This window comes from Mycteria americana, chromosome 3, assembly GCF_035582795.1.
Source record: "Mycteria americana isolate JAX WOST 10 ecotype Jacksonville Zoo and Gardens chromosome 3, USCA_MyAme_1.0, whole genome shotgun sequence".
Taxonomy (NCBI): Eukaryota; Metazoa; Chordata; class Aves; order Ciconiiformes; family Ciconiidae; genus Mycteria; species Mycteria americana.
The window spans coordinates 5,691,816-5,714,906 of NC_134367.1; the positions used below are offsets into that span (position 1 = coordinate 5,691,816).

Below are 23,091 nucleotides of genomic sequence, written 5' to 3' on the forward strand. Positions count from 1 at the left end.
AGCGGGTAGCGGGTATAATCACTGTTCTCAGTACTCTCACTACGTAGTGGCTAATGCAGCACAGTACATGGTTGGTCCTCACAGTTGCAAGGGTGCACTGTTTACTCATATGCAACTTGTCATCCACCAACAACCCTTAAGTGCTTTTTGTTAGAGCTGCTCCCTAGACAATTGGTGTCACCCGATTGTTTACTTTCAGATCATTTCTGTCAAATCGCTTCTCCAGCTTTTTGAGATTCCTCTGAACGGCGACCTTATTATTCAGCATATTGAGTGCTCCCTGCAATTTGGTGTCAACCACAAACTTGCTGACAGTGTGTTCCTTTCCATATAATTACGAAACAACAAATCACACCACTACCCTTCTGTCTGGTAGAGCCAATATACTGGTTTCCCAGGTAATGAAGAGCAAAAGATTGCTTTGAAGGCACACTTCACAAGGGCCTAGGTTAGGAATTGAGTGACTACGAGGAAGGAAGACCCGAATTTAAATAGAAAAATAGCAACGTTTTATATAAAAGCAGACAATGACAGCTGCTCTGGCCAGTAATTACTTGAGACTAAATGTGGACAGAAGCAGTCGATGTGCACACAAACACCTTTCTGATCTGGCAGTATTTCCACCCATTCTCATCTTACTCCATGTACTCGGAAATGTTAAATCAAACTACTATAGGTGTTTTAATGCTAGTGCACACAATAATCTTTTAATCTTTATCCAATACTGGATATCAATTAAAGTATTTAAAGTATCAGTTACAGAAATATCCTTGTCTCCTTCTTTGACTTTTATACTCTAGGATCAACGTAAAGAAGCCAAAACATGAACAGGAACTTGGCCCAAGACTTTTTTTACCCCCACGGAAAAATCAATAGGCAAGATTCCATCTTGGTTACCTCGATGTCAGTCTGGAGACACCTCAGTAGACAACTGAGTTTATTTGCACTGCAGGAGATTAAGATCAAGTCTCACTACAACTGGATGTCTCAATCTTTAGCAGACAGCCTTTGTACCTGGCGTTCACATTGACTGCAAATTTCACATGTAAGGAGCAATACATACATACAAAACTCATTTCAGAGTATTTAATGTCTTCCAGGACAAGAAGTAAGAGGAAATAAAAATGGAACACAAACAAACAACCTCTTTTGTGGAAGAATGTGCACTTGACAATGTGCTGTTCTATCTGGTCACTATTTGAATTTTACAATACCTGTGACGCTGAGTCACCTTGTCCTATCAGGAAACAGAAGAGCTATAAATCACCCTCCGGTGAAGAACTCTGGTCACCTCCACAACCGGCTGAAGAAGGACGGAAGAAACTTCTGATCTTCCTGGAAACAAAAGGTAGGATTTGGATTGATTTGTTTGTTTAAAGTATTGCAATTTTTTCTTGTATTAAAATGCAACCTATTGTCAGAAGATTTCTTGAACAATTTAGGACAGTCATAGAAAGAGGATTTTATTCAGTGAAAAATAAGGATTACACAGGCAATAGTGTAACATGAGCTGAAAAAAAGGGAGAGAAAATTGATGAACAATCAAAAACAGATGAAAAGCCGCCTGTATGCAAGAAAGCAGTATCTTGGCACATTATATGTACATAGAGAAAGAGACAGAGACAGACCGAACATACTGAATTGGCTATATATTCAGTTAAGTATATTCTATTGCTATATGTAGCTATCACCACTTATTTTCAGAGCAGGGAAATTACCTTCTGCAACTTACCACTCTTGTGCAAGGTGGCTGCTAAGCAGGACTTTGTGCAACAATGCTGTGCAAGTGAAATCACAGCTAGTATTATTCTATTTCAGGTGTTTTTCAAGGATAATAAAGAATAATGGGAATGTTCTTTTGTAATAGATATTCAGCTGTATGAATAATTTAGGATACACCTTTTTTTTGTTGTTTTTAGAGGAGGGATGGGAAAAACATATTCACACAAGTTTGCTAAACTCATACAAACTAGGGATGCTAAAGCACCATCTTTCAGTGGCAGATCCCTGTACACAGATGGAGTTGCAGGAAAGTCAGTAAGACTTGGCACATGTCCTGATTTGTGTTTGATTGAGGGGGAAGAGGGGAGGGGGACAGAGAGACTGATTTTAGGACCAGTGCCTAGAAATTAATGCAGAGCAATTAAATTTACATCTCATAAACTATAAGCATTTGGTTGAAATCAGTGGGATTGCCAAAAGTATGTTAATATCATGGAGCAGGAAACCCACTGGGTCTTAAAAAGTATTCCAATGGCATTTTGAAACTTGTATCATGTATTAAATTACCAGTTATATTTAATTGTAAGTTAATTCATAGAAAATATTACAGTGAATGAATACTTTGCCCATGTCTTTAAGTTAGCTTCTTCAGTTTGGTTTGTAAAATAGAAAGCTTCACAATTTCAATGAAGAGTTATTTTTCCTTTGAAACAGAGAATTTGTTTTTACATGTTTTAGGTGCAAAAAGGGTTGTTTTCTATTTGCATATCATCACATTTTTCACTCAAAAGACATATTTTTGCTTGTAATGTGAGTACAGCTAAAAATAACCCCCACCACTATTTACTTTCTAGTTAGAAATTAAGTGAAAGTAATATTTTTTCATGTTATTGGCAGTATAAAGTTTTATTGCTAAATACCTAGGTCATATACACTGCAAAGTTTTGTAACGGCTCTGAGAAATAAGTGGTAGAAAAGTTACTAAGAAACAACTTCTGTGATCCTAAAGCACTTCAAGGAGGCATAGGTGATGTTGAAATTAAACATAAGTGACATAAGGCAATACCAAGAACAGGAAATCAATGACTTTTACACTGTTAATTACCAGTATGTTTTTCCCCCAGATCAACTAGATCTTTCCTCAACTACAAGTGCTTGGAATAAGCCAGCCTATTTTGAAGGCTGTGAGAGTTTAATTGTACAGATGTGGCCAGTCTGTCCAGTTTTTTGGCCTCTGAGCTACAGCTGCCCATAGTCACAGTCCACTTCAATCGGCTTTGCCCTTTAGCAGAGCTGGAGCAGCAGCAGCCCCTGACTACAGGCTGGGGACTGTGCGTCACCTCCAGTGCAATGTAGGCAAGCTGGTGAAGAAAATGGGCCTTGCTGTACCATTTGGAAAAGGGTAGTTTTCCTTACCCTTGTGTTCTCTATGAGCCGGAGCACCTTGTGTTTTATATAAACTGGTTGCCTCAAGGTAAAGGGGCTTTGCTGAATATGGAAAGACCAGCAAATCCTATTGGTCTTTCCCCAAGAATGAATTAAAACTAAAACCAGCAGCCCCTCAAAACCAAATAAGAAGTTAAGCTAATAACGTACCTCTGTGGCAACATGCCCATAAATTCCCTTGAAGTGGGAGGCTGGGAAAAATGCCAAAATAAGTAAATTCCACTCTAGTCACCTGCTTGCCTACGCAAGGTACCTAAGCAGAAACAAGCTGAATGTAACTCCTGTGACTGATTGCAATCAGACCAGAACTTTGAAGTGACCTATTACCACCTGGATCACTGTAGTGGGACGGTATGGTGCTTTGAGCCTCCTAAGCAAGTAGAGTCTTGGAGTCCAGAGTCTGGCGGTTGCTTCTCCAATTAGAGAAGGCTCTCTTTTCTGTTGCCATTCCACACTACCTGTAATATAATCAAGAGTTGTCTTTAAAAAAATATAAACAAGAAAAGCTTTCTGAAACAAGACTTCCCCAGGAAACCAGTGCTGGTCCTTTTCTGGTCCAGCCAGTTCTGCCCCAGCTCGCGTGCAAGGCTTTCGCAGTGCTGGTCATTAAGTAAGGCGTTTGAATCTAGACTCGGACACCTAAGCGTAGAGGTCTGCACATGGGCCGAGTGTCTAACACCCCTTTCAACCAATACAGTCCATCCAAAGCAAGCGAAAGGGAGTAGGGAAAGTTTCAGACTAATGCAGACACAGAAACAAGCTAAAAGCAGCATCCCACCTCAACCGTTCCACAGTGTGGCAATGAGCAGAAGGCTTCCTACGGGAAGGGAAGCACGAATGTCCTCCTGTACTGTGAATTCAGGTGAAGGTATTTGGCCAGGATTACAGCAGGAAGTAAGAGACATACAAAGCTGTTGATTCATAGAAATTTGGAAATGCAGATGGGGAATGAATTTTACTTTTTTATTTCTAAAAATGGGAGGAGGAGAGAAGGAGGAGAGAAAGAAAACATTACCTTGCTACTTGAGAAAAAGCCAGGAAATACACAGAAGAAAGATGAATTATGTATTCAGAGAAATGAAAGCTCTGTAAAAAATAAATTAAATCCTCATTCTCCCCTTTTCAGAGATGATTCTGCCAGTGGTGTTCCTGTGTCTTGCAGCTGTGCTGCCTCCATCCACTGGAGAGGTAGGATCCACACTTTGTACTCAGGAAATCTGGATGGGACCCGAGGCACTCGTGGTCTGACTGAATATGGCTTTTCCTCTGCACACTGATCATATACAGAAAGAGTCTGATTACATTATCTAGGCTCTGGAAAGCATTTATCCTTGAAGTCTGTTTATTTTCAAAGCAGTAAACTGGTTCCACACCTGCACACTAAACCATCTATAGGCTTACTGTTACTTATGAGTTGGGTCAGAGATACCTATATTTTCCAGAAGCTCCCATACACAGATCCAGTAATCGGGATCTCCCAGAGATCCAACCCTCTTCCTGTTAATTCCCCACACTTTTACAGGCAGCAGTTATCTAACTCTCTCCCTTTCTTGTCCTACAGGTCCTGAGCTGTGTACCTCTCCCTTTGCTCATAGTCCCATCCTCTTAATGTGTATCACTGATTTCCCTCAAACAGCTAAACAACCTAACATACTCAAGAGTGGTTCCTCCCAACCCATACTTAATCTGAAATTTGAAGTTGGCTACTTCTGCTTTAGAAACACTAATGTTACTGAAGGCTTGACTACATTTCCCTCTAATTCTTCAACTTCTGCTCTCCATGCTGCAGTCTAGACTAGTGAGAAGGGTTGTAAAGAGGAGGCTGAGTTCTTCACATGGCTATTTTTTAATTAGAAAACACATGAAAAATTTGAGAAATGCTATCAGTTATGGCAGGAGTGGAAGAAAATCTATGGCATGAAAAACATAGGCACACTTTTTTGTTCAGTGGGACGTCCTGATGAAGTACCACAAGAGGTCTGTGCCAATCCTGGGATTAAGCGACAGGCTCCTTCAGTAAAAAAACATTGACAGGCATGTTTAAAATACTGAAGAAGGGGAACACTTCATAAACACATTCATGTCTTCAGCTGATTTTTAGATCCTATTTCTTCAAAACCTCATGAAGGAAATTATAATAATAGTAAACTCAGTCTGATTCAGTTACCTAAATTTAAGAGTCTACAGGCACATGAGATGTTCCAGGATATCTCAGCCATGAACAGAGGGTTGGCAGATATGATGCAGGAACCAGGGTTATTACTGCTAAGCTTTATGCTGTGGAACCACTTAAAGTGCTACTCCACATGGAAGCACCCCTAGAGACACTTAGGAGACAAAGGGTATCACAGTACCTTCTCCATTAAAAGGGTCATCTCCTTAGCTGATACTAGTATTTTGGTATTTTAGTATTTCCTAGGCAGAATTCAGGATTTTGTTACATTCAAATAAAAAAGAAATATAACATGTTCTTTCAATTTAGGCACCTGAAGGTTTCAATGCTCTGTCAACTAGCAGAGCTGGTCAGCAGAAGCTGATTGTTGACATGCATAATACCCTCAGGAGAGGAGTAAAACCATCGGCCAGCAACATGTTGAGGATGGTAAGTTGCATGTTGTAAATCTATTTGCAATGAGTAATGGACCCTATGAGAGATACAGGACGGTATGCAAGGTCATATTATTTTATTTAGCCAAAAATTCACCCTCCAGACCTTTCCTAAGGATTGAGCATGGCCAGCACCAAGAAGAACATAAAGCTGGGCAGGTGGAAGAATAAGTCTGGAAAATTTTGTGGTGTATGAACAATAACATCTTCTTCTTTTGGAGGAAAAAAGAAAAGGAAAAGGAGGAGCCACGGCATTGTTCATTTCTTTCTGATGCATTCTTCATCAGACTTCACAGTTTCTGTTCTTCTCCTGGGTGAATAGTAACTTTGTTCCTACTCCCCCTACCCCCCAAAAAAGGGGGGAAAAAGGATTTTGTATGTGATTTTTTCTGATTTGAAGTGTAATTTCCAAATGTTTTTCCTTCATGAGGGGTTATTAATTGATATGTGTCTGAATGACTAATATTTTCTTCTTTCATTAAGGAATGGTGTCCTCCAGCTGCACAGAATGCCCAAAAATGGGCCAATAAATGCACTTTAAGTCACAGTCCTAATAACATGAGGAGAACCAGTAAGTGAAGCATGAGTGCTAACTGAATAATGTCATACATGTTATTGATGTGACCAGTTTGGTTTTTGTTTGGGTTTGGGCTTTTTTTGAGATGCCATTTATATTCTATGTGATTTTGTTGGTGCATGCGACAAAGTCAGAATTCTAGATATGAACCTGTCCAGTAAGTGAGAAAAGCTCAATCCCATTCTCATCCCAATTGGAGCAGTTTTACATAGGTATATCCCATTTTCTCCAGTAGGTGAAAAAAATCATAGTGAGAAAGCATATTCTCTCAAAACATCCATCAGAAAGAAGAGAATCTAGGCCCAGTTTACTGCAGAAACCAGCTGGCATGTGCTGGATGAAACTGTCTGGGGAGGAAGAGGCAAAGGGTGAAGGTGCAAAACTGGCTGGTGGTGCTAAGCATAATTTCTAGGATAAGACTCATAGTTTTTAAATCCCCTGGCACCTTGCAAGCTATAACTATCTTGGAGGCTCATATAAATGCTTCAGTCATTGGACATTGAAGTTACAGCTATACTATGTTAACAGTAGCCATGATCAGTGCCCAATATGGTGTTGAATGACTTCTGTCCATACTGTACGTAAGATATGGACTGTCCTTCAGGCCCCATAGTTTTTGCCTAAAAACCAAATCTTCTGGTTCTTGCTAAGGTGAATTCCAGATGAGAACTAATGCATACACAGTAGGGTTGGACCTGAATAAAAACAGTAGGTGAAAACAGTGTAGACACCTTCTTGTGTACCAGAAGTAAACTTTGAATTATTGGGATTTTCCCAAGATTACTGAGCAGGCACCTGAATAATGACTAGGTTGCTAACTTTCAAATAGCAAAATCACAGTCATGGATCTGTGGCGCACATGTGCAGGTGTATCTACAGACATGCAGAAGGTCTGTCAACAACCAAACTACCAGCCAAACAGGCTGGCCATGCTGTAAGCTGGTCAAGTGACAACTTCAGTATTGACAAAGGGTGGTGTCACTGAACTGGAAAAAAAACCACCCTGCTGTTCCATCTGGCATGAGAACTTCCATGGAAATCATGTCACCTTTTGCTGTCTTTTTCTCACACATATCTTTTATGCATTTCTCAGTACCTTTCTCTTTTCAGCTGTACAATGTGGTGAAAATCTCTTCATGGCATCCGCCCCTTTCTCATGGTCAGATGTTATTCGGGCCTGGTATAATGAGGAGAAAGATTTCAAATACGGAACTGGAGCAAAAAGACCAGGTGCTGTGATTGGCCATTACACTCAGGTAGATGCAACTTTTTAATATTTCAGGCTGAATAAATAAATATCTATATGTTAGCTACGCAACGTTTACCCTCTTATTATCTTTAAAGGGAATAAGTACAATGGAGACATGAGTGTTATTTTGACAAAACAAGATGAAAACTTTCAAAGTAACAGAATTAAAATGAAAATAATAGGCTAAGTGTCTTTACAGAGTAAAGATACTGGTAATTCCAAACTTCAGAAAGAAACAAAGGGAAGAAACTTACTTGTCTGTTTAACATCTGAAAATTGCTCAGACATGGGAAGAATAGGGTTATTAAAGTATCAGGAAGGAAATATAAATAAGTTTGTCACAGTCTACAGAGTTCCATTGACTCAGAGAGTTTCCAGTTGGACAATGGCTTATGATAACCTCCTCTGTTCACCTGCACAAAACACAGGATACAAAATTTTACATCATGATTCCTACATCTTCTTCAACAGTTTTAACTGAACGAAAACATACATAATTGAGACAGTTTAACACAAACGTTTTATATGTATGTGTGATAAATTATTATCATTATATCCTATATGTTCTTTGGTTCAGGGGTGAAAGCAGGGAAAAAAATCTTTTTCCAGCAAGGTGGGACTTATATTTGATGTGATTGCTCCAGGTAAATGAAGTGACTTAACTTGGTTGCAAATGTTTCTGTAATGCATACTGTACTTAAATGGTTTTCAAATGTGTATTTTTCATTCTTCCATGATTTTTATTCTTATGCCTACAGGTGGTTTGGTACAATTCTTATCAAATTGGATGTGCTGTTGCTTTCTGTCCCAACAGTAGATACAAATACTTTTATGTCTGCCAGTACTGCCCCATGTACGTATTGATTCTGATTCTGGAACTTCTTATTACATTATCACAATTAGTCGGGAGATTGTGAAATTTGTAATAGGGCACATCACCCATAGCTGAGTAACAGGTTTGAAGAGGGTATTAGGAATATGAAAAGACAGAATAATACTCATCAAAAGAATTGTTAAACAAGCAAAAGCATAAAACACATAAAAGTGATACTGAGTTTCAGATTAATTTTCATTTGCCTAAAAATCCCAATTTGCATAATAGTAAATCACAAATAAATATTTTCCACATTCTACTTGAAATCTTGGTTCAGAAAGGCATACCAATATGTACAGTACAGTGAAGACTATAATTAATACCAAAAACTTTAGTGGGAATTTTAAGGCAGGGTAATGATTTCATAAACTTTTTAAAATTAATTTTCACATTCACATTGTAATATATTGCGGTGGGTTGACCTTGGCTGACTGCCAACAGCCCACCAAGCTGCTCTATCACACCCCCTCCTTAACAGGACAGGGGGAGAAAAAATACGACAAAAAGCTCATGGGTCAACATAAGAACAGGGAGATCACTCACCAGTTACCGTCACAGGCAAAACAGACTCGAGTTGGGGAAATTAGCTTAATTTATTGCCAATCAGAGTAGGATAATAAGAAATAAAATCAAATCTAAAAACACCTTCTGCCCACCCCTCCCTTCTTGCCAAGCTCAACTTCACTCCCAATTTCTCTACCTTCTCCCCCCAAGCGGCACAGGGGGATGGGGAATGAGGGTTGCAGTCAGTTCATAACACATTGTCTCTGCTGCTCCTTCCTCTTCATGCTCTCCTCTTGCTTCAGTGTGGGGTCCCATCCATGGGAGACAGTCCTTAACAAACTTCTCTAACGTGGGTGCTTCCCACAGGCTGAAGTTCTTTACAAGCTGCTCCAGCATGGGTTCTTTCCACGGGGTGCAGTCCTTCAGGAATGGACTGCTCCAGCATAGGTCTCCCACAGAGTCACAGGTCCTGCCAGAAGACCTGCTCCAGTGTGGGCTCCTCTCCACAGGGTCACAGCCTCCTTTGGGCACATCCACCTGTTCTGGCGTGGGGTCCTCCTTGGGCTGCAGGTGGATATCTGCTCCACTGTGGACCTCCATGGTCTGCAGGAGCACAGCCTGCCTCACCATGGTCTTCATCACAGGCTGCAGAGGAATCTCTGCTCCAGCACCCGGAGCACCTCCTCCCCCTCCTTTTTCACTGACCTTGGTGTCTGCAGGGTTGTTTTTCTCACGTATTCTCACTCCTCTCTTCTGGTTGCTGTTGCACAGCAGTTTTTACCCTTCCTTAAATATGTTATTACAGACACCACTGTCGCTAATTGGCTCAGCTTTGGGCAGCAGTGGGTCTGACTTGGAGCCGGCTGGCACTGGTTTTGTCTGAAATAGGGGCAGCTTCTGGCGTCTTCTCACAGAAGCCACCCCTGCAAATTCCCTCCCCCCGCCCCACTACCAAAACCTTTCCAGATAAACCCCACACATATATAAAAATTGTTTGACATATAACCAAAGACTGAGTGTAAATTAATATATGTATGCATCCATATAATTAAGTTTTATTCTCAGATATGTTGTAGTGACTTTATAGCTCATGTTGGTAATGTTGATGTTTCAGGGGGAATATACGACATTCAATTCGGACACCCTACAAAAAAGGAAAACCCTGTGGCGATTGTCCTAATGCTTGTGAGAATGGATTATGCAGTAAGTTTTAAGCATTTTAATTGTGACTCAGGTAAAGTTGATGCTTTAAAAAAATCCCAATTAATTTATGCAAATGGAAAGCTTTTGAAATTATTTGTTCAAATACCTGGCCAAAAGCACTATTACCGAACCACACTTCAGCATGCTACGTGCTTTACCTAGATGGGATGACTTGTGGAGTGAAACCAAAGAAGAAGAAGTCTATGATAAGGGTGGGCAAATGTTAGACAGTAGTTAGTGTACATTGGGATGCAGATACCCTCCACTTCATGGATCAAGATATTCGTACGGCCTACATACCTTCATTAAAGATGACGATGTCTGAGTCTCCATATGGAAACTTTCATGAATACTTCCTAGTGTAAGAAGATGCATTGACTGCAGTGAGGTCAAAGATACATTTATACCAATGGTAACACAGAAAACTCAGCTCCAGATTTCCAGCTGAAGTTTATATGCTTTTCCACATTCAGGAGAGGCAATTAGCATCCTTGAATCCAGGAAATGCCAGGGAAGAAGGGGACTTCTTTATCTTTTTTCCTTCTTCCTCCTTTGAACAATGGTGGCAGGTAGCAGTAACAACACACTTGACAAAAGCAAGTAGCAAATCTGAGTTTTAAGAATTTTAACAGAAAATAAAAACATATGGGCTGAGTCTCATAATGCAAGACTTAACTTCAAGTCTAACTTCTGTTACGTAATTAACCTAACTCTCATCATGAGCTGTAGTATAAAGGAAGAAAGCTTCAAAACACCCTGCAAGTTCAGTGAGAAACCTCCTTGAAAGAGCTAAGAACTTTGTATGTGTGGTCAAAGGGTTTGGATACTACTGTGGAGTAAATGGCAACAAAGAGGAAAAAATTACAGAGAAAAGAAATATTGATGAAAAACTATTCCAAAAGGAAATGCTGCAGGTTCTCCTTTCCCATTTATGATTAATTTTGTGTTTCAATTAATTTTCAGCCAAGCTTTGAAAGTTTGAAGACATTTATTCCAACTGCCTTGGCAAAGTCTCCTGGATGTACCCATAGCTTCGTCAAGTTCACCACCCTGCTTCCTGCCTATGCAAAACTGAAATAAAATAACAGGCTCAGCTTTCCCATTCCTGGACATCTATCTCCTTAGTGACTTCTTTCACAAAAACAGATTTCATCCTACCTCTCCCACACATGCAGAAGGACTAACTTCAGTCCAATGACTCACATGAGAAAAACCTGTAGGAGGATGTGTATATTCTATTCGTGTAAGGGTCTAGAACATAGTGGAGATCTTAACTGAAATTTGGCATTTGGGTACCAGATATATTTAATGGTTAGCTTCTCACATCTTTCTTTTCCCAAAATGTTATCTAAGGAGCATTGTTTGAAGTTCTGTGGTTCTATATGTTTCATATGTTCTTAGTATAGATGGATAGTCCTTGGTCATGCAACTAGTCTTAACTTGACCATTTCGAACTATTGTACTGTTAACAGGACCAGAAGATAAACAGGATTACCTGAAATATGTAGTTCTCAAAAAGAATTAGGAGAGCAGCGCAGTTTCCACTAGAACTATTCTGGTTTAGAATCTGTATCTTTTGCTGACATACATTCTACTGTAAAATGCTCGGTTGTATTTAATCATAAAGAAAAAAAGTGTATTTCATTTAAATTAATGATCCTGCTTATAGTATAAGATTGTATTTAGCACAAATACACGTAACCAAACCTGCCCTCTAATGGACAAGAACTGTCTGAGAGAGAAAAGGGCTTAATTCACAAAAATAGATAGCCAAGGGGAAAGGTTCCTGCATTTGGAAATTTTGCTTTTAATAACAAGTAAAGCTGTCTACCAAAATTATTTTTTTAATATCTGCTTTTGCTGTATCAATCATTAAATTGCTCATTCTTCACTGACCAATTCATTGTTATTTTCCTTCTTTCTTATTACCATGAAATACAGTTCACTTAACTTCCACCAACTCTATGACTTTATCAGCATTAGGTCTTGAAGGGAGCCTGATTCTTTAGCACATAAGCAGAAAAAGATCATGTGAGAAACTGAAGATTTCCTAGGCAAAACCAGAAGTCAGGCAAACACCTTCCCTTCCGATTCTCTTTCAGAGAGAATGACCATTAGCATAAATAACATGCAATACTCACTTCTGTGACCTTTGGGAAGCAAGTGCTCGTCTGTGCAGTCAACAGTGGGACTAAATATTATTTTAGTCTCACCTCACAATGGTTTCACAATCCAGTCCTCCTTTAGTAAGGAAGCTGTTGTCATAATTAAAATTCCAAGTCCCAGAGTCTTTGGCACAGAATAATTTTAGCACACACTTCTGACTCACTCATTTCAGTGGCAATTTCAGCACACATTTCTGACTCATTCATTTTGGTGGCATTTCTTCTCATATAAAAGATGAGCATTAAGTTAAAAGCCTGGTTTCACAATCCAAAGTGTTTATTGTTTGGGTTGTTATTTTTCTCATTCATCTCCACCACTTTTTCCCTCCATGATATACTGCCCTCTCATTTGGGTACATCTCACTAATAAATTAAGCAATGCCAAGACATAGATGTGAGTGCTGGAACATGCCTTACTGCACTCTTGAAAAATTAGCACAGGGCCAAATAAGAATGATGATAACACAATAGCTAATCCAGTGTTCTTATCATTAAGGAAATGGGTAGACCCGTTACCCCCACTCCTAAAAAAGTCCATTTACTATGAGTAATGGGTCTAGAAATCTATTCCCTTCTGTTGTAACCCATACCACAAGAACTGATTTCTCAGCCACTCGTAAGAGGAAAGGAGTAGTGTAATGAAGTAAAAATCAGACCTCATGCATCTCACCCATGAGGACCCAGGGAACTAAATGTCAATAAGCCTAATTTAGATATCCAGGAAGATAATGGAGCAAATTGTTTACCAGTCATTTTGTAATCAGTAGAGAATAAAATACCAGCATGGATTCGTCATGAGCTGATCTTGCCAAACCAAACTTTCTTCAGTGAGTAACTCGGATGAGCGGCTGTTGTTTTGGCTTTAGTAGCATGTTTGGCAAAGTCACAAAAGACATTTGCGAACTAGGGAGACGAGGTTCAGATGAAGGTAATAAGACACGGCACATACATGCTGTTGAACACACACATCCGTGATGCTCCTGTGCAGGGGGCAGAGACGGAGGCCTCTGGCAATGCGGTTAGGTGCGGCACAGACAGCCGGTACTCACATGCAGATCTAATTGCACAGTTTTCGTATGTGATGTCCATGACCTTCCCCAGCCACAAGTCACAATCACGGCTGAAGACAGCTTTTGCCAATGATATGGAAAACCTTCACTGAATGCTTTCCTTCGTTAAAGAAGGGTTAGATCCACATTCCCATTTGCCACAAGCACATTTAGGGCATTTTTGGGGACAAAAACAAGTTCTGAGTTCCCAGGTTACTTCCAACAATCATTAAGAGCTGATTCTGTTCTAAGAAATATGCCAGAATTTTAATCCATTACAGTTTAGTATAAAATTAATAACTGGTACTTAGGAGATAAAAGATCTGGAGAGGTAATAAAAATGGATAGATCAATGATGGTATAAACAACCCTTGGAGCAGGAAAACGAAGATGTCCTCTGCTGTGCTACAGAGACGCTAATCTGATCCTGTTTCCTTCAAGGAATATTATATTCTTTTTCTCTCCAAAGGGACATACCTTTGATGGGTGAAGTACAGAATGTTTTCCTCACCTATCCCAAATAGCATTTAACCTAGTACTTACAGTACCTTCTTCATAAACATTGGCTTTACTGCAGTCAGGCATTGCATCAGGTCTCGTGTTCCCCTGACACATTCTCTCACTACAAAGCAAATTGGTAAAAAGTAGACCTCCACCAACACCTTTTTTTCATTTAAGCATATTTTGGAAGGAAGATGGCTATGAACAGCTTTATGTGGGGTCAAGCTACTGGTTTTTCTTGGGCATGAGAAAGGTTTAGTGACTGACTCTGGTACTAAATGGTCATGTTGCAACCAGGCAGTGCCAGTAAAATACTTAAAAGCCATTATAACAGATATTTCATAATGCATTGCAAGGCAGTGTGCCTTGTCCCTGATAGCTCCCTGTGGTCACTGGGTTCCCCACATTAGATCATGCATTCCTCCTAACACATCCTGTTCCTGGCTCATTTCACCTTTCAAGGTGAAACCCTTAAAACCCTTCCTACCTTTACCAAGGCTCCAGAGCAGACAAGGAGCTGCCATGGGAGGCCTCATGGAAAGGGGTCATTTCCCATTCCTCCTTCTCACCTACTTCTGATGGAGCTCCCTGCAGACAGCTGGCTGCTCTAGGACAGTGCCTGAATTATGTCCCATATCATGGGCCCCTGGTTCACTGTGGAAAAGTACACAATTTAGAATAGAATAGAATAGAATAGAATAGAATAGAATAGAATAGAATAGGATAGGATAGGATAGGATAGGATAGGATAGAATAGAATAAATTCCGTTGGAAGGGATCTACAATGATCACCTAGTCCAACTGCCTGACCACAAATTAGTTTAGAACTAGTTCCTGTTTAAACTGCAAAAATTATCTCACTTGTGCAAGGGAGTATCAGGAACAGCGAAACTTTATGGTGTGCACAGTTCAGCTAAGGCAGTATCCTGTCTCTCGCCATTGCAAAAATAATGTCCTTTAATGGCAGGCAGAAAAATCCTGTGGCAGGCAGAACTGAGTTTGCTTTTTCCCCAGATTTGATATCCAACAGTCATGACATCCTTTCAGTGCTGAAACAGAAACTTTTATGTCATTTTGAAAACGTATCATCATTAGTTATGAAACTTCTGGATATTCCTAGAACACATGCAGCCTTCTGAAAGCTGTAAGACGGATGTATTTTAGACCCTTCTCATGCTGTAGGCCTTGATTCACTTATTTCTCAGAATTTGAAGAAATGTTCTTAAAACCTGCAAAGCGAAAACATGCAGTAGACTTTTCAATGTGTGCCTAGAGCCTTGATTGATTTGACACTTCAAAATGTTACAACAATGTTTCAAGGGTGAGGATGGAAAAATGGTGAAGCCTTGTTATGTGTGGTGGGTTTGAAAAATCCCTCCTGAAACTGTGGATTGCCTCTAACTTAGACTCTCTCCTGGCTGCATGATACAACAGCTCTTTCCCAAAATTCAAGAAAGATATTGTACATGCTTTAAAGTAACATTTGTTCTTTGTGAAAGGGAGTTGAATGAAACGAAATGTGTGTCCATCTGAACAAATAACTGCAAGAAGGGTCTCTAATTTTTAAATAACACCCTCATCACAGGGCTAACTTTCCTTAAGCCAAAGAATGCTTTGTATTCGTTGGCATGTGGCAGGACAGTACCGCTTAACAATGCGTCTGTACATCTAATGGGCTTTATAAGAGAAGTAAATTTTAAGTAAATGACAATGCATTCCAAAGATTGGTGAGAGCTATTATAACTCCCAAATTGTATACGGTGTAATCAACAGCAGGAGAAAAATAACCCCATGTTGTCTCTTTTCAAGACTATTTTCACATGAATAGGCTTCATTTTGCTTGTACATTTTATTTATTTATTTCCTAATAACATCCAAGGAGCAAACTCCACAACATTTTAAAAGACAGAGCTAGAAACCACACAAACATGTGGCCTTAATACAAGGATATCTTTGAAAGCAGGCACAACAAACCAACAAATCTCATAAATTAATCTAAAATGTTGAACACTGACTTTTGATAATATAATGTCTTCAGTGAGTTTCTTTCCATAGTTTCTTGAGACTTGAAGAGGGAGCTCTGTGTTTTTAATCTGCCTGACAGCTTTCAGCAAAGCTCTGCCTGGCGTGTATCACAACAGCAAAAATGTACTTACTGCAAGAGACATCATCATTAGATAGTATAGTTCACAAATATTTATGTTTTAAAATATGCTAATTAAATTTAACATCCCGTACACTATTTTTAATGTATCTATCAATTTTTTGTTTTTCCTTTTTCACACTAAACACGTTATTAACATTTGAGGAAGCCAAGAAATGTAGTCTCTGCAATCACTACCAACAACTTGCTATGAAAGCACGCGTGAATGCATTGATCAAAATATGGAAAATCCCATAGTATTCAAATACAGTCTTGAACAAAGTCCTAAGCATTGAAGGGAAGGAGAGCTTGACTTTTTGAAATGCATGTCACAAGCAGCTGAAATTGCATGATAGATAAAACTTTCCATTCCTCAGCTAAGCCTCATTGGATGATAACTAAAAAAAAGAGGCTACAGCGAGCGTCCAAAGATTGGGAGTATAGTACCATAATGAAGTTGCACTTACACTTTTCACACTTCTGATTTTGATTGCTACATTAGACAAATACATTAATTTTTAGTATACTTTTTCCTGCGTTTTTGCAGGAGCATGTACCTTTGGCTTAATCTCCTCTCACATAATTATGTAAACCCAGAGAAATTAATTGAAATTGTAAGTTTACACAAGATCAAAAAATATTTGGGTTTTTTTTTCCCATCCAGTTAATTCCTGCCAGTGCTGGTTCATCCTTCCATATTGTTTGTCTAACTTTTAACCTATCATATGTAAGATTGGTTTTATCAAACAGCTTTCCTCTGAGGCTGAGTCATCACCTGCTACATACTATGCTATATCTAGTACCAGACTGTCCACAGTCTGGGTCGGCCAGGTTTTTATTTTGTTCTGCAAGAGTAAAGACATCATAAAAAATATAATGGATTTTAAAATGGCCTTAAAAAAATTGGGGCTGTTGTAATTCAGATATTAATCATCTGAGCAGAAAGGTGCTTTTTCTACTTGTATGGAGAGAATCCTCATTAATTTTCTCTGTAACAGTTAGCCACAGATAAGCTTTATAGATAAATGTTATACAACAAAGTAATGGACTTTGTTCTAACTCTTTCTATGCCATTTTCAGATGGATTTCCTGACTTTATGTGTGTGTCCACCTGCTCTGCTGCATCAGCTTGCTGGACAGGTAAGAAAGATAAACCAAATTTTAAAGAAAATAGAAATAATCTACAGATAATTTTACATACCTGCAGATTATCATTTTATCAATTTCCAGCTGTAAAAGAAGACAACAGATGTATACTCAGGAGATGCACGTTCAGATCTTATCAGGCCCAGAGATGATCTGTGCCCTCAGCTGGCCCAAGAAATGCTCCAGAACCTGAAATATACCTGAAATATATACCCTGAAATAGAGCTGTGGCACCCACAACCCTCTGTTTGGCACCCAGGCTGCCTGCACAGTGCCTTACACAAGAGATACGTGTGTCCAGATTAGATGCAAATTGCAAACAAAGACGGAGCAAGGAGTGGCCTATTTCAATTTAATAGGAAGTAAGGTTTTAATCCTCCCACTCCCTTTGTGCTGTGGCATGCACAACGGTTACAGATTTCCCTTGGCGTGGCAGAAGCTATCAGAGGCAGTCAGGACCACACATTTGGATTTAAGCAGCTACATTTCTCCTAGAGCTGTCTGTAGGGATCCTCTAATCTGGGCCTCAGCCCGTCCACTGTAATATGTTAAGAATAAACCTCATACTTTTTCAGCTTGAAGTGGCAGGGACTGCCCATTGCTGTAAGTATATTTATTACTCTGCCTATAATATGCTTTGGCCATAGTTTGCTAAGTTTTCATTTAGTAGCAGCACTGTATCAAACAATTTCTATAAAATTTTCCTTAAGTCTTGCTGTTACTGCTGTTCGGGCTGTTTTGGGGGGAGCTGTTTTTCAGAATCTGGTCTATGATTAAAAATAACCTATTAAAAATCAGGTTTTTTTAATCTGGGTCAGCTCCTCAGCACAATTCACCATAAGGTCCAACATCAAGTCCTTTTGTTACAACTAAGGGGCCATAAAAAGGCAGAAATGAGCTGCGTGGGAGGAGGAACATCAAACTATGCTATTATAGAATCATAGAATCATAGAATAGATTGGGTTGGAAGGGCCCTTTAAAGGTCATCTAGTCCAACTCTCCTGCAATGAGCAGGGACATCTTCAACTAGACAGGTTGGTCAGAGCCTGGTCCAACCTGACCTTGAATGTTTCCAGGGATGGGGCATCTACCACCTCACCGGGCAACCTGGGCCAGTGTTTCACCACCCTCATTGTAAAAAATTTCTTCCTTATATCTAGTCTGAATCTTCCCTTGTTTAGTTTCAAACCATTACCCCTTGTCCTATCACAACAGGCCCTGCTAGAAAGTTTGTCCCCTTTACTTCATGAATAGCTCATGGGTGGGATTTCAGACATAATCTGTAAAAGTGCAGAGACTGAGTTTGTAGGGGTGGAATTGAGGGATGGAGGAGCAACAAAAAATTACTAGAATAGATTGGTTGCCTCATCTGACAGCACCATGGAAGTGAAGTTATTTGGGATGGCTTCCACAGGTTACCACCGCAGGAAGAGGGGGATCATCCCCAGTGCCACCACTACGTTTCCTCCTTACTGAGTTGATTCCATTTCCTAATCTGGAAGAAAACTATCCAGTCTGGCTGGGTTGCTGCTTTGCTGGCTTTACAGTTGAGCTGGCTTGGCGTGGGCTCCAGCAAGTGCTAGAGTTGCAGAGGCAGAGGAGGAAGGGCAATAGTCCGGGACTGAGATATGCAGATACAGAAAGGAATAGAATCTTCTCTGGAGATAATGGGAAACTATCAGATGGCTCCAAATCAGTTGCATCCCAGGAGTGCTCTCCTTTTCTCTCCTTTCATCTGTTTCCCCTCTTCAGCCACTAGCACAGTCCCTCCCCATCAACAGTAAGTCGATGTGCTTGTTGTCCTCATCAAGTAGATGTGCTGTGAAGGGAAAGAATTAAAAGGAAAGGGTAAGAAAGACAGTGACTGTGCATGGGAAGTGGTCATCTCTTCTACTGTTTATTTAGCCTGTAATGCAGCTCAGAGAGAGAGACATATCCAACTTTTTATTTCTTTAAGGAATGCAGTCCTGCTGCTGCGAGAAATCCCCAGCACTGTGCAAATCAGTGCACTTAATTCCACAGTTCTCAGCAGTACAGGAAAACAAGTAAGTGAAAGAGTTAGGATGGTCCATCTATACATAATCACAGTGCTGCAATTAAATAATTCACTGGGTTTTCCAGGGCTGCTTGTGTTCCTCCATTTACATCCACCTATGTGCCGTGTTTCATTCTGGGGACTCCTAAAACACCCACATCTCTATGCATGGGACTCTTGCTTCCAGCTGAAAACAGGCTCAGTTCAGAGAGGAAATTTTCATCTTTGAATAACTGTTGTTTATTACCTGCAGAGTGGTCAAATGTTTCATGTAAGGGTATGAAAATTAAGTGCTTAACCCATTCTGCCTCAGTCAGCTGTACTGCTAAATTTTAAGAATAATTTACCTCTGTATCTTGTATACAGAATGTATATTCTTTGCTTGATTGCACTGTTTGTTCCACCTAGTTAAAGCATAATGATCCTCTGGACAATAGACAGGAGTTTGTGTAGCACCCTTTGGGCCAAGCTCTAAACTAGATTAACATCCCCTCAATGCACCCTTTGCTATGAAGTTCAGTACACCAATTGTATACAGATCAGAGGTGGCCTTCGTTTTCTGTATGTCTCATACTCCAAAAATCAGTTTCATAATCTACAGCAAATCAGACCCTTTAAACAGAAGTTTAAAGCAATCTGATGGAAAGCAAATACCTTCTAAAGACTTAAATGTAAATGCTTAGATGTGTCAACTCTGGAAGATGGTTGAAAACATTTCATGGAAAGGAACTCATTCCCTAGTCAGTCTTTGCTTTTTGAGAGTCATGTCTCATGACATCCAATACTCATGAATAAAGTTACTTCTCAGTATGAATAAAGAGCTGAGCAAATAAAGGTAGGGGAAACCTATTGCAACAGTCTTGTGACATCAAGTATTCTGTATTAATTGCCCATGTACATGCTCTTATCCTGTAATAAACATGAGATAACAAAACTGACAATGCAAAAGAGACATATTACCTCCTATTTTTTACCAGGCATGTGGAGAAAAAGCAGACACTTGAGGAGTCATGGTGGGTAGCTATACGTTGACAGCTCTAGCTTATCCTGGGATAACAAGGTTCAGATGCCTGCACACTCAGGACCTAAACTTTTTTGTGTTACTTTTTGGAGACTTCGTCTTTTTGACTTTTCTACAGCTATGGCTTGTGGTGAAGACCTTTTCATGTCACCCATGGTTCTTTCTGGTTGATGACCATTATTTCCATTGATGAGGCCTTCTATGACCTCTTTCCAAGGTCAAAACTCATGAGCCATAGTTCATAAACCTACAGGTTTACTTAAAATCATGAGTTTGAAAAAGTAGTACACTCAAGGCATTTTTTCTCTCTGCTCTGGTCTGTTTTTTCCCTAGGTGTTTCAGGATTTCATCAGAAATGTACAGGCTACAAGCAAAACAAAAGTTATGGTTCCTTCTTAACCAAGGGACTGCGTGGGCTGGACATCAGGAAAAGACACTAAGTACCTCTTAGCCATATATTAAAGAGCACAAAAGTGTAAGTGCAAGAGCTACAAAAGTGTAATCCCTTGCTTTCTGCTGTTGAAATCAGGTAGACGCGCACTTTGAAAGGTTTCATTTCCAAGCACCATTTTTAATAGAAAGGGAAAAGCTTTGGAGATGCATTTGTCAAAATAATGTATGAAATACAAGCTTTTTTGTTAGCCCCTTCCCGTGAGGCTGACTTTGGGAAACATTTCTTGTGACACTGACTGGCAGAGATTTGAATCCCTTGCCCAGCTTAGACGGGTGAGGTGTATGGTGTCACCGAAGGTCCTACCCTTCTGACTTGGAAAATTATAGAAAAGAGATAGTGCTTTAAGAAAGCTGCATCTTACTCACCACTGCTTCACTAAATCAGTCTTCTTTCCATTTGAAATCAGCTAGGATGAGGACATGCAGCAGAATGGACTTGCAGTGACTGGCAATCTGCAATATTAAGCATGGCTTGAAAGCCAGTTCATCTATCACCTGTTTTCTTTCAAATTTTCCATTCTTTAGATTTCAGCAAACCCTTGCAAATGTGCAGACAAGTATAAAAAATGTCCCGATTTAAAGAGGAGGTAAGCATATTACCACAGTTTAGTTCAGCATCATTTTCAGGCTTCTTGTGCACCACTGGAATAAAATAAACAGAGCCATATTCCACACGACGGTATGCCAGTGAAAACATCGCTTGTGTCCTAGTACCGTGATCTTTAGTCTAGTCACCCAGCTAGTTTTAGGAGCGGGAGACAAGGCGTGGGGAATACCATGCTCTCACCTGCAGTGACACTATGGCTTAGGTACTGCTCTCTGTGCTTTCCTTTTGCCTCACAGCATCCTCTTTCCATGACCTGCTGTCTGGGCAGAAGTTATCTCCACAGTGTATCCATGCCGCTGTTATGATTGAAACCCATGTGGCTCTAAAAGTATTTTTGGAACTGATTGTATCCTAGCCATAGCTCAGGTAATACCAGCAGCCTTCACGGCTCTGTAGAGTGCAACTGTCCTGCTATTTACTTCTTAACCTGCGCGGGTTTTGTAGCCTATGCAAGAGCTCTGGGTTACCCCCAGGATCAGGCACAGCCTCAGGGTGAAGGAGAGACCACGCAGTCACCCAACAGACTCACACCATTACCATCAGGCTGGCCGGTACTAACAAGGAGCTGCATTTCCCTAATCCACCCCTTCTTCTCCCTCCTCACCAAATCACATCTGGTTGCCATAAGAAGTAACCAAGATAGCTTTAGCTGTCTTCAACGAAAGTGTCCTGGTGCCTGATTAACCCTTGCCAAGATAAATCAGCACACTAACCCAGCAGAAAACTATTCCCCTAGTTAGTTTTCTCTCAGAGGGGATCACTCCTCTTCTCTAATCACAGCATCAAAGCTAATTCAAAACAGGACCTTAAGCAACTGAATATATTTGACTTGCCTGCATCCTGCACCTGTCCTGAGCTGCTAGCATTGAACACCCACATTCACACAAAGACAGAAAACTTCCTGAGGCATGGGGAACGGCTAAACAAGAATTTGTTTCTAGTTTAAATATGTCTTAAGATCTGCAGCTGCAACACTCTAACAAAATAGAAAACAGGTCAAAAGAAGCACTCGTTAGATGAAACCCCTCTACAGTGTTACTGCTAAGATTTTAGTGCCGGGGGAATACATTGCAGAGTCTGTCATGTATTTATCTCTCAGCTTATCAGAGGATTGTGTCAAAGAAAATGATAAGTAAAAGATAAGTTAGTTTGAGACTGACAAGACCATGTTGTCTAGGTTGCTTGAACAGCAACACAGCAACATGTTAACCAGCATCGTTAGCAAAATTGCGAACAGGAATTGCATGCCTGATGGCACTTGTGAGGAGCAGCCACCATCTAATGAGTGCCACGGGTCTTTGGTTAGTGCCGTGTACTGCCAGTTACATCTGTGAAACAAGGTGAAGATAAAAGATAAGGAATAATAAAGTAGGATGTCATTAATCAGCTTCTACAAAAGTAGCATATCAGTAGATAGCATTTAATAATACATCGCCCCAAGCAGCTCGATGTCTGAGCCTGATCTCATCTTCTGCATAAAGCATCTCCCTAGAGCCCGAGCTGTCTTTGTTCACTCTATGAACCGCAGCGTTGGACCTGCTTTGCTGTTAGTGGGTGGTAGCAGGAGGTGATACACAATACATAGGTTACATTTTTGCTCCATTTAAGAAACTAACAACAAATAACAAGGCCATTCAGGCTAACCTATCGCCTAATGAGGCATAATGCCAGTCCACCCATTACCAGTTAACAAGAACCAAGATTGTACAGGTTATGTACTGAAGACACCTGTCAGCCAAGAGGTACCATACAGCTCCTGGGTCAACCAAAGCAAATGAGCTTAGCTATT

The 23,091-nt window shown here is 40.1% G+C and overlaps 2 protein-coding genes across 9 annotated transcripts in view; both read left to right on the forward strand.

Annotated features, from left to right (window-relative positions):
* Positions 1 to 1,173: 1,173 nt before the first annotated feature.
* LOC142407954 (cysteine-rich venom protein TEL1-like) lies at positions 1,174 to 11,282 on the forward strand. The gene is made up of 8 exons (XM_075497740.1): positions 1,174 to 1,348; positions 4,295 to 4,356; positions 5,651 to 5,770; positions 6,259 to 6,346; positions 7,463 to 7,608; positions 8,360 to 8,454; positions 10,094 to 10,182; positions 11,146 to 11,282. Exons 1-8 carry the CDS (start codon positions 1,174 to 1,176, stop codon positions 11,154 to 11,156), a joined length of 786 nt encoding a protein of 261 aa, XP_075353855.1. The 3' UTR covers positions 11,157 to 11,282.
* Positions 11,283 to 16,856: 5,574 nt separating this feature from the next.
* LOC142407953 (cysteine-rich venom protein TEL1-like) overlaps positions 16,857 to 23,091 on the forward strand; it is a 43,286-nt gene continuing 37,051 nt past the window's right edge. For 5 of the 8 annotated variants that reach the window (XM_075497736.1, XM_075497738.1, XM_075497737.1 and 2 more), the window contains exons 1-3: positions 16,857 to 16,986; positions 17,121 to 17,180; positions 19,144 to 19,231. The gene's annotated coding sequence lies outside the window, so the exon portion shown is untranslated. Of the gene's footprint in view, positions 16,987 to 17,120; positions 17,181 to 17,292; positions 17,482 to 17,708; positions 17,790 to 19,143; positions 19,232 to 23,091 lie in introns of those variants that run through there. The other 3 variants (XM_075497728.1, XM_075497735.1, XM_075497732.1) reach the window with 3 other exon arrangements.

Bases quoted from the DNA above. Each gene is read 5' to 3' on its own strand.
- LOC142407954 (XM_075497740.1), top strand. From the start codon at position 1,174: ATGTGCTGTTCTATCTGGTCACTATTTGAATTTTACAATACCTGTGAC. The intron at 4,357-5,650 runs GTAGGATCCACA...CTTTCAATTTAG, and splicing joins TGCCTCCATCCACTGGAGAG to GCACCTGAAGGTTTCAATGC. The intron at 6,347-7,462 runs GTAAGTGAAGCA...TTCTCTTTTCAG, and splicing joins TAATAACATGAGGAGAACCA to CTGTACAATGTGGTGAAAAT.